The sequence below is a fragment of the Setaria italica genome, chromosome VI (genome assembly GCF_000263155.2).
Source record: "Setaria italica strain Yugu1 chromosome VI, Setaria_italica_v2.0, whole genome shotgun sequence".
Taxonomy (NCBI): domain Eukaryota; kingdom Viridiplantae; phylum Streptophyta; class Magnoliopsida; order Poales; family Poaceae; genus Setaria; species Setaria italica.
The window spans coordinates 35300702-35312168 of record NC_028455.1 but is presented as its reverse complement, the minus strand read 5'-3'; the positions used below and the strand labels follow the sequence as shown (position 1 = coordinate 35312168).

General features: G+C 43.7%; 2 protein-coding genes across 2 annotated transcripts; one reads left to right on the top strand and one right to left on the bottom strand.

Annotated features, from left to right (window-relative positions):
- The first annotated feature begins 2572 nt into the window (after window positions 1–2572).
- LOC101770755 lies at window positions 2573–5367 on the top strand. Its single transcript, XM_004974127.3, has 2 exons — window positions 2573–4155; window positions 4800–5367. Exons 1-2 carry the CDS (start codon window positions 2692–2694, stop codon window positions 4842–4844), a joined length of 1509 nt encoding a protein of 502 aa, XP_004974184.1. The 5' UTR covers window positions 2573–2691; the 3' UTR covers window positions 4845–5367.
- A 1820-nt stretch (window positions 5368–7187) lies between these two features.
- On the bottom strand, window positions 7188–8692 carry LOC111257540 (putative zinc finger CCCH domain-containing protein 64). Its single transcript, XM_022827298.1, has 3 exons — window positions 7925–8692; window positions 7717–7835; window positions 7188–7603 (listed from the first exon to the last, which is right to left on the bottom strand). Exons 1-3 carry the CDS (start codon window positions 8639–8641, stop codon window positions 7558–7560), a joined length of 882 nt encoding a protein of 293 aa, XP_022683033.1. The 5' UTR covers window positions 8642–8692; the 3' UTR covers window positions 7188–7557.
- Between the last annotated feature and the right edge of the window lie 2775 nt (window positions 8693–11467).

The window sequence follows — 11467 nt, the reverse complement described above, 5'->3', positions numbered from 1 at the left end:
TGCATGCTCAATATGACATGGCTGATTCTTCAAATTCTCGTAACATTGAACATTGTATTTATGAGCTGACCACAATCCTTTCCCATGTGAGTCAGGAAGGCACACTATTTCCCATTACTAACTTTTTTCAACTTCTAAACCCTTTCATTGTGAAGGCATCTGATCCTACTTTTATAACCGGCTTCTTAGAAAATAGAAAGCATGGAAAGCAACGGGCTGCATCTAAGGTGAATATTCTAACCAAGAAAAAGATTGAACTAATGAACCTGAAATCTGTGTGGGTGTTTCTTTGAACCTGAAGAAGGGTACTCATCCTTAAGAAATTGGTATGAACCATGCTTTATGTACGCTTTGACAACTTGGTCTTGTTCATTGGGAGGATAATCCCAAATTTGGCGACGTAGACCTGGATCTCGTTCCACTACTAGAACACTAATACCTTCGGAATTGATTCTCTAAACTTTAGGTGGTGATTGCCTAGGAATTTCCTCTGCGACCTCTTCATCTTCTTCCTCTCCTTGCTGTGCAGCAAGCTAGGCAGCAACTTCTTCTGTCTTAGAGTCAAGGAACAACTCCAATTTGTTCAGGGTTTTCGAGTACATCAGGCACACTATCTTTCTTCCGGTAAAAAGAATCGAGTGTCTTCCTTTTTAGTACCATGATTATCCTTCAAAGAAAATAATTGATCAGTTACCATCTACAAGTTGCTGACTGCACAAAGTAAATCAAAGTGAAATTAACCAAACAAAATGATTCAACGAAGTTTCACTACTCACTAGTTACCTTGGTAGCGTAGATTGCAAGCAAAGGGAAGGAAATTTAAGTTCTTGATTAGTTGATCTCGAGAACCTGACGGCCGAGAGACGACGTCTTGAGATTTCCCCGATGTCTCGCGCGGCTGGTGCAATTAATCAGTCGCTTGATCTCCCTTTTTCGTCGCCCTGTGCTGCCATGGATATGGATGTGAGGTAGAGTTAGGTATTTGGAAACTGGGGAAACGAGGGGGCGACGAACTGAAACTGCGAGTTTGCCATGACCTTTCGCGTTCTTTTTTTCCTCGGAGCGATCGATTGTCTCCAGGTTCTCCACGCTGCAGCTAGCAAAGAACTGAAGAACTGAAGGGCCCTTACGCTAACAATTCATTTAAGCCTGCCTAAGCAATATTTTGGTCCAAGATCACGTAAACTACAGCAGGGGTGTTAAAAAATTCTTGCACCCCGCCTCCGCCATTGTTCTCATGCTTGCAAGCGTCACGTTGTAAGCGCTGAGCTCTTGAGGTCGAGGAACACAAACTCCGACCTCTGACTGGACGTAGGGCATTCGTTCGAACCAGTATAATACCTCGAGTCTGAGTGCTTGCCATCGAGAGTCAGGGACACGCAATGCAAATTACTAGTTGGCAATACTAAACACCGATACATATAGTACCACATAAGCTAAAAGTCCTATATGGCAATGGAATAATAATATAGAAACTATCCTAGGTGCAGGGTTGGTACTATCTTAATATTTTTGTTAGGGTTAATTGGACCTGAGCATTTTCATCCCAACCTGAATCCACAGTTTTGGCCTGGCCAGTGGTACTATTCATTTGGGCGTGGAACATAAGGCTAGAAAAATTTGAACTACTCTATATAAATAGTTTTATTTATTTTCTAAAAAGGGAAGCTCATGGTAGACTTGAAAAAACAAGTTTTGTATTTGTGATGATCGTGGGCACGGATTTTGAAATCAAAAGTAATTGAGTCTTTTGGACCCGGTCAGAATATTGCTCAAGTCCATTTGGTACTGGACTTTCTGTGTTGGAGATCCGTGCATGCAACATCATTCGATGGATGTTGCTCCACCTTTGTCAACCCTAATACCATATACAATCAAGCCGCCTTCACTCCTCCTCCTTTTGTTTGCTTTGTTACTGCTCGCACGCCGCCACGCCCGCGTGTATCCCCTTCCTCACCCATGCACGCCATCCACCGTCTTCCTTGTGCACGGCCCCGCTACTACCCTCACGCTCGTCGCCCACCGCCGTTGCACCCCCTTTGCGCTAGCCGCCATCCCCCATGTGCAGCCCCACTGCTGCACCCCTATTCACCAGACATCAAGAAGAAGAAGAAAAGTAGTATTTTAAAATATTGATTTTTATTTAAAAATGGTGAATCATTTTGTGTCGAGACATTGAAATGGATCTTTTTTGACCGACTTAAAAATGGTGAATCAATTTTTTGTCGAGATATTGAAATAGACATTTTTTGACCGAAAATGTTGAAATAGACGTTGAAATAGACATTGAAAAATGTTGAATATAGTATATTTTACAAAATATTGATCTACATTTTAGAAAATATTGAATCTAATATTTTTCAATGTTAGCGTAGGTTTTAGAAAATGTTGAATGTAGTGTGTTCAAAAGTTGACTTAGACTTTTAATTTGAATTAAATGGATTTTAAAGTTACGAGCCTTAAACTAGTTTTCACATGCTACATGAGCTCCCGTTAAACACGTTATTAAGTTGTTAACGCATTCACATCACAGTCCAATCACGTTACGTTTGCGGGTTGCTTGCTTCTAGATCATTCGCACGTCCTCTTTACCCCATCCCCAACAGCCGCCGTCTTGCGCTTGCGCTCCCCTCTTCCTCCTCGAGATATCCCTCCTCCCCTACCGGGGGCCGCCGCATCCGCTGCGAAGCCATGGCCGCGCCTCTATACCGCTCGCACCACCCCAGATCCAACTTCAGATCCTATTTTATCTCGTTACAGTCGCCCCGCACACCGTCCATGACCAACGGAGCAGTGGATCCGCCAGATCCGTTCATGGTGTTGGTTGATGCCTTCATCCCGATCATAGACGAGGTATCAGCCTTGATCGTGGAAAACGGCGGGCCGTCGCACCCGCCCTTCTGGGGCCACATCCCGTTCCCGCCGTCAGTCAGCCCGAAAGAACGGGCGGCGGCGCAGCAAAGGGCGGTCGCCGAGGGGCTCCTCCGGTACCGGAGAGAGCTGGAGTGGCCGGCGGAGGACATCTTGCGCGAGCGCAGGGCCTCCAACCCCAGCGCGGTGCGCAAGCTGGTGGCTTTCGGCGGTTGGGAAGCCGCCCTCTACCTTGCAATCCTGGATGGGATCGAGCCCCACCTCGAGATCCCCCACCCCCCCGGAGTCGCCTCCCTCGTGCTCAGCGTGTCCGCCGGAGCACGCGACACCTTCAACCAGTTCCCCAGCGGCGCATCCATAGCGGGCGCCGACCACAACATCATCGCCATGTACGCCGGGCCGTACCGGCCCACGTTCCCTCCGCCGGGTTTCTACCTGGTCTACGACTCCTTGGCCAACTCCCTCGCCGCCGTCCTGCCGCTGCCGCCGTCCTCCGCCTCGCAGTTCACCCACCGTGGCGTCGGAGCCGGGACCGCCGTCCTCCGCCACGACCCGCCTAGCGAGTACGTGCTCGCCGAGCTCCTCTACCACCGCACCTCGTCAACACAGGCTACTCTGTTCACGTGGTGTTCCTCCGGCGCCGTCGCAGGCCAGTGGATCAACAAGGAGGTTGTGCTCCCGTTTCCCCTCCCGTCTGACCCTGCTTACATTTTCTGTGCTGATGTCGTGTTCGCGCTGGGAGACAATTCTATATGCTGGGTGGATCTCCTTAAGGGCATCCTGATCTGCGACAAGGTTATGGATGATCCAAAGTTTCGGTTCATATCCTTGCCCAAGGGATACTCCCGGTCATGGCATCCTGAGCAAGGCCGGGGGAGGCCAAGGGACTTCAGCTCCATGTGCAGTGTTCGTGGTGACACTGTCAGGTTCGTTCACATGAATCCAGCCAGCGACATTGACGACCTGATCACCCTCACAACATGGACTCTCTGCATCTCAAACTCAGTATGGAAGAAAGGCGGATCCTTCCGTATCATTGATGTGTGGGCTGATCCAACCTACGAAGAGCTGAAGCTGCCCAAGAAGGTGCCCAGGTGCCCCATTCTTAGCCTCCTTGATGAGGAGGACGGCGTCGTCTACCTCACTGTGGCTGAGAACAACTGCCAGTATGTGTTCTCTGTTGATGTGGAACGTAGGATGGTAGTTTCTGGCAACAGGTTACCTCCTGAAGGCCGACAATTTAGCCGCATCATGGCAGTTGAGGTTACCATGCACTTGAACAAGGTAAATATATAATTTCCTCTCCTCTAAATTGTATTGATGCGCATAGTAAGCTTGGAAACCTTCTAAGGAGCGCTTTGTGTGCATTGCTGTGGTTGCTAGTTGCTGACTAGTCATGCTAAACTTAGGTGGGATCGAGGGCAAAGGCCTGGGTATGTCTGCCTTGTAGAGCAATAGGGTGAAGGCTATGCTTTCCTCCAATGCAGCTGGATTTCACAACTTTTCTTTCTGAAAGATTGCTGCAACCAGACTTACATTTTTTATCTATGGGTGCCAATGCTATTTTCATCGCTTGTACTATTTATGTTCATTTGGATGTTAAAACCAAGCTAGTACATGATGTGACAAATCTGGTCAAGTTACTCGTTTACTCTTAGTGCTTGCTTGTGTCGACTGGACTGATAGTCTTTTACCACTACCAGTACAAAGGCATTCGGATCAATCTGATGCACTAACCTATGGTCTGTCCAAATTCATTTTCATGATTAGGCTACCAGCTAGCAGCATGATGTATTGTATTATTTGCATTGCCTTACTTTCATGCTAAGCCAATATCGCAATTTTTTTTTAAGTTGTGGTACATGCATAGGCTGACCAGTAAGGCAGTAACCAATAGTTGCTTGACATATCTCCTGTTTCTTCTGTAGAGGCGGTCCAGGACTGGTGGAGAGCACCTTGTACCGTTGAAGTGAAGCACGAGGAAGGAGAGGGAGGACCGTGAAAGCATCCGAAGTTAACAAGTTTCTGAATGCTTACTGCTGTCTGTCTTATGCTGTTACCTTGCTAATCTTGGGGGTTTTCTGAAGTCGTCATGTAGTTCTGAAGTAGTTCCCTGGAGCCTTGCTAATTCAGATGTCATTACTCTTTCGTAGTTTTGGGCTAGTCTTGGACTTGAGCTGTAGCCAGGCCGGGCCTCCTGCAGAATGCAACAATATATACTTCTGTGGGATGGTGATGCCCTCCACCAAATGAAGTGAAGGCCATATCAGGCTAGTATGTTATTGGAATATCTATTTATTTGCCATTTGCAGGGGTGGTCGCAGGAATGTTGGTGCCAACGTTCACACGCATAGTTTGTCAGCTTTGACAGAATTAACGCGCTTCCAGAAATTGTATACCATATGCTTTGATGAAACACTGGAACCATAGATTGTCAGTTAATATGCACGTGTGAGCATGTGTACGTGCTGCTCGGCGGGCGGCATTTTTATATAATGATTGGAGGCATCGTTGGGACTGACCATATATTCCTTGCGGCTCCTGTGGCTGTTTGGTTGCATCTCGTGTGTGAGCGGAATGGATGAAATGATTTTGAGAAGGCTGGCTATTGTCTTTTCGATCATGCTTTAATGATGTTGCGATAACTAATCATTCTTTTAATAAAGTTGTTATATTTGTTGTAAAAGCTTGCTTATAACTGGTAAATTTGTCCCATGGAAGTGTTCTGTTGAGGGAAGCACAACACCAAACAAATGTAACAAGCTCATAGAAAGAAAATAACTGGAAGAACATGGGGGCTCTTTGGTTATCTTCCCAAGCTTGCCAATGCTTACCTTAGGAAATTTGGTGAAATTGCCAACTATTTGGTGTGCTAACAAACTTAGGTGATACTCCTCCTTTTGCCTATGCTACTTCACTTCTTTGCCAGTGTTTGGCCAAACCATGGGTGGACTAATTCATGATCAAAATTTGGTAATGCCAAACTTTGTTAAAGCATGGTCAGGAAATTTCTGTGCTCAACCAAGGAATTTTTTTATTTTTTAACACTAATTAGTATGACAATTAAATGAAGTTTGACCGCCAACTCCGAATCGCCATATGCCGGAACTGCCAATTTTGACCGTCAACAAGTTGTTTACAAATCTAAAAAAGAATAATTGCATGAATAGTTTCACCAATATTTTGGCGCAGCATCGCACGGTTTTTTCTAAATTGCAGAAAGTATCGTACAGTGATGAAGACAGGGTACAAATCACTTGAATGATAACTGAAGCATACAGGGGGCGGCATTGGTTTTGATTGTGCCCATAGCTGGGTGACACATCTTGGCCGCCATTGAGTTCGTAGGTTCTGAAGGCCGTCTGCTTGGTAGTTTTTTGGACTTTGATTTCAAGCCTCTGGGACACCTATCAAGCCATCAATTAGAGACAATGCATACCGTCAGTTTTTAATCATAATATCCTGCATGCTAAATTGCAAATTACATCTTCAGGACATATATTTTGATAGACCCAAGGTTCATGTTATTTGACGTGCAAGACTATACATGTCGAGGATTTCGGAATGCAAAGGGGCGGGGCGTCGGCTCTGTGAAACCCGGTTTGATGTATGGTAAAGCTTTTCTTTTTTTTTTAGCGGTGTCTGGCTAGACCTGTAAAACCGTAAGACAGCACTTAACTGATTCACCATGCAAGCCAGGGTGTTTTTTTGCCCTGAGATTTTTTTTCTAAAAAAAAAGGAAGATGCGGATGCTCCATCAAATGTGTCTCCGTTAAAGCGTTGGTATACTTTTTCGAAAAAAAAATAAAGCGTTGGAATTACGTGTGGTATGCTCTAACACTAACAGGTTATGGTGTAGGCTTGGTAGCTGCATTAGCTGCAGGGATCTAAACCAGCGCTCAAGAGTTCGCATGTGCAGTGGAGCAGCGAGCACGCCTCGGAAAGTAGAGATGAAAGGCTGTGGGAAATCGTGAGGCCATGGAAGAGACCACCAAGCACCTGGATCAACCAAATAAATGGTCCTCCTCACTTGGAAGTCCCGACCTGGAAGACCGTTTGGGTGCTGGTTAGGTGCATCAGAGCGGATGGCTAGCCATCTTGATCCCACCGGAGAGCCAGGGGACGGCTGAGCTTGAGGGCTGCTGTACCTCACAGAATCACAATATTGGGGCACAGCGTACACTCAGCATATGTCTAACGGAACAGAGTCATACTGGTAAAGTAAAGCTGAAACCAAGATAATAATTGCATACTACTTTAGGAGCTAGCATCGTGGCTAACTGGCCACGTCGTTCTTTTCAAACAAACTTGCCTTCAATTATTAACAGTGCAGATGCTCCATTCTGATGAATTACAAGGTTCAGTAAATAAGTCTGGATCATTATCCAAATACCACAAGAAGCTGAACCGAACCCATAGAGTAACATAGCCAGTAATTGCAGTGTTTCAGTTTCACATGTTCATCCCCCTTCGGTTGCGCTCAAGTTCCAACTTCCATGGCAAACAGAGAGTAGGTCACACCTCTAGCTCTAGGGTTACCATCTTACAGACAACACCGACCAGCAAACAACAAGCTTGTGAACTAAAAGAAACTGCCATTCAGACTACCATGGAAACCAGTCCAGTAGGATAAGAAAGACAGCGACAAATTTATGGATCCAAAAGAACAGTGATGTGATTGGAAGGTCATCCGAAGAACACATTGATCCTGTCAGCGTTCGTGTTGTCCAACCTGCCAAAGATAAAAGAAGAATATTTGTTAGACATGAGATAAAATTGAAAAGTTATTAGTCCAGCAATAAGATGGAAACTAGTGGAATACTAGCTAATAAGATTGTTACTTACACACTCAGGAGGTCCCAATCAGGTGGTCCCTGGAAATCAAGGACCATAATCTTCAGAACGACTGGTAACAGAAACTCAAGATGAAGTGCAAGGGCAGCTTCAGCATTCTTCAATGATCGCTGTGAAACATAAATAACATACTCAATATTCCAAACCAGTACCACACAACAATAATTAAAAGAGCTAGCATTAAAAGGAGGACACTAACCGTTCCAAAATGGCTAAGATAGTTTCTCCCGAATTGTAGGCATGAGTCCAAAGTTATTCCATAGCGAGGAACATTCGCAAACTTATAGGTGCTGTTCAGATCAGGAATGAATTCAACTGCTAACCCCCAAGAATCATATTCTTGAATGTTCAGCAAGGTGTAGAGGATTTGACGGTGGTAACGAGGGAGTTGACGGATCATTGTGCTGGTGGAAGCATAAATACCCACTCGATCGGTAAAAGAGATCAGTGATGGATGGTTTACGAGAAAAGTAACAAAGCTATGCTGTTGTCTTCTTGCAGCGGGACATGTTTCTAACTCATAGAGCAAGGAATCAAGGTATAGTGGGTATCTCTTAGAATAAAAGTCATAAAAAGATGTGGAGATGATATAATGAAGAGATTGATAATCAGCCCGACCACCATCTTCATCATAGTTTCGACACGGCACTTTGGGATTGATCATTACCCCACCATTGCAAAGCCAAATATCTGATAATGAAAAGGCACCATCCCAAGTAACACCTAGTGCCTCATGCCCCTCCCGACACACACAGACTAAAAGTTCATGAATTATGTACCTTGACAAACTATTCAAGAATGAGACCCATCCTGATGACTGAAGATAAGGATTCATCAGCTCTTGGGGGAGCTGCCATCTATCAAAACGGGCCTGTCCTCCTCCAAGTATGAGATCCAGAGGTACATATGCAAACATTGCTAGTGGTCTGCATATAATGACCTCATATAGTATGCTAGGAAGTTGAAACTTCCATGTCTCATCCTACATAAGCCAACAGAGGGTAAACTCAGAAAATGCTACAAGAAATAGAGTAGCAAAGTTAGCCAATATTCAAGTAGTAGCAAACAACATATGGAAATTTACCTTGCTACTGAATTTCACAAGCTTCCTGGAAATTCCAGCAGAAATATTTTTGAAAACCTTGCATACATCACGCTTAATGTTCCTGTAAACACAACATGCCACAAAATGATGCATCATCTTTCAACTCAGAATCGATAAACATGTTTCTTAAACAAAATGGCTGTATGGCATACCTTTCTTTTTCCTTCTTTTCTGGTTCCTTAGGTCCAGGAGGTGAACCTTCATCCTGAATACTCTCCCTTCCATTATAGGTGAGCAATTTGTCGCCCAAAGACGTCTTCTTGAGCTCGGAAAAAAATTCTCTCTTGATTTCTCTTGCCTTCTTTTTCATCGAGAACACCCTTGTTGATTTGAACTTGGGGTTTATAGCAACCTAAAGATAAATAATGCAGTTAGATGAGCTTTTACTAACATCCTTGACTTCAACTCGGGATTTATAGCAACCTAAAGATAAATAATGCAGTTAGATGAGCTTTTATTAACATCAACCAGACTTGACATGATTGCATTGACGTACTGATAACTTTTTTATAAGGTTGACAAAATCATATGAGAGGGAGTCTTCAAGGAGTTGTGGAGTTTTCTCCTTGCCGCAATCATGATACTTCGACTGAAATTAACAAAAAAAAAGAGTTATCATTCCTCTAAAAGCAAAAACAAAGTGACTAATTGAACCATGAACTTCAGAAAAAAAAGGAAAAGAAAAATTCAGGAAAGTTACCAAAGGTGGAGGAGGTACCACACGGGGTGGAACTGGGACAAGGTTGCTGCTAGCCTTGATGCCAGACTCCTGAGCAAACTGATCTTCTGCAGACTTGTTGTGCAAAATAATCTGTTTGGTGCATAAGAAATATTTATTATGAGAAATGATGTACAACACATAATAGAAATCATTTATGCATTTTAACAAATCAGAGAAAGGAAAAGCATTAAGTTTACACATCATGGATGCTCTGCTCCCCCTCCTGGGGAGGTTTACAGGTTGTCACAATGTAGAAAAGGTTCACTTCAAAAGAAAACAATGTAGAAAAGGTTTGTAGATTCTCAGAATAGAGTATTACCTTCACACAATCTCTCTCTGACAAAGGCTGACAGTTATCATGTATGCCAAGGCATTCTTCGACAAACCTTGTCACTGTAACAGGCTTGAAAAAAAATGTTGCCAATATGTCTGAATAAAGTAGCATCAGCACAATGTTAATTATCAACACATACATTAGTGCATTGACAAATTGACAACAAACAGTAAATATGTAATCTGTATTCAGAGATAGACCCATATGTGATCGGCACAGCCTATGAAAGTCACCTGTACAGGACTCAAGGCCCTCACCAATGCCTCCATTATGACCAAACATAGAGAAAAGGAATCTGGACAATGCCACAATAACTTCAGTGAAGATTATATTACCAGGAAACAGTAAGCACCCTGTAGTAAGTTATCCAAGCAAAATTCAACACAAGAACTTGAGTGTACCTGTTATACTTCCAAGAGTGGCACTCCTTGAGCATAACATCGAGAAGCTGTATGATTTCATGAGGAACATCCCCCTGTCGTCCACACAGGAACTGCTTAAGATGGTACTGGTCTGTTCTACCAGCAATTTGGATTGTGATCTCGAACTCGGTGTCCACCCTATAAATTTAAAATGAGTAAATAGCTGCATTGACAAACAAGTTTGTAGTGTTACAGAAAAGTGGGCATATGTACAATCTGACCTTCCTTTGTTCTCATTTTCAGTAAGAACCATTTTAACCACAAACTTTTGTGATTCAAATAGAAGTGGACCAGCAGTGTAGAGGGTTGTTCTTCCATCATAGACAGCCAATTTGCCACTCAAAGAGGACTTTCCATACAATTTAATGAACTCAGTAAGAACTTCCCTGTTCACAGCTTTTGACTTTGGCTCGGGTGTAATAGCAACCTAAAGACAAAATGGCAATGCAAAGCTAAATAATAACATTTTAATCTATTAAACCATAGTTTCACATATTAGTATCATCATACAGGTGGCTACTAGTAATCTGGTATCCTAATCCGGTGAAGAACGGAGAACAAGTATTACTCATCCTAGATTCAGTAAACAATTAAGCATAAGGAAAAATCCTAGCTCCTAGAGTAAGAGGGGACATTTTACAGAATCGTCAGGGTGCTGGTACAGACGCGAAGGGAAATTCAGAAAACTGGGTAGCCAATAGCAAACAAACTATATGAAGAAATAGTCGATTTCCGAGTGAAAGGACAGGCCAAATGAATCGCAATGGAATTGAAGAGCGCTTGGGGTTGACGGGAATCGCAATGGGCAGTTGTGCGCGTGAGAGCACACTCGGGTTGGTGATGCTGCAAGGACATCCAGCGGCAAAGATCCAAATCGAACCCTGCTGTCTAACAAATGCTACACTTATTACACACAACACTGGAGATTAAATTAACAGAGGTGGGAAATAAAATGCCATGTAATATTGGAGTGATTCAAGCAATTTTACAGGTATGCAGTGCTCCTGCCATTTTTCATCAAGAAAAAATTCCAAGATTGGCATAAAAGCAGTTCGAAACACAAATTCATATTGTCTGATCCCATTTGGATTTGGAAGAGATCAAAATGGGAATAGCTGAGAGAAGCACATGCATCCGAGATAGCAGGGCCAAGGGTACTG

Excerpts from the sequence above, each read along its gene's own strand:
- LOC101770755 (XM_004974127.3), top strand. The coding sequence starts at position 2,692 with ATGGCCGCGCCTCTATACCGCTCGCACCACCCCAGATCCAACTTCAGA. Across the intron at positions 4,156-4,799 it reads TTACCATGCACTTGAACAAG|AGGCGGTCCAGGACTGGTGG; the intron begins GTAAATATATAA and ends TTTCTTCTGTAG.
- LOC111257540 (XM_022827298.1), bottom strand. The coding sequence starts at position 8,641 with ATGTTTGCATATGTACCTCTGGATCTCATACTTGGAGGAGGACAGGCC. Across the intron at positions 7,836-7,924 it reads ATCTTAGCCATTTTGGAACG|CGATCATTGAAGAATGCTGA; the intron begins GTTAGTGTCCTC and ends TATGTTTCACAG. Across the intron at positions 7,604-7,716 it reads GATTGGGACCTCCTGAGTGT|GTTGGACAACACGAACGCTG; the intron begins GTAAGTAACAAT and ends TATCTTTGGCAG.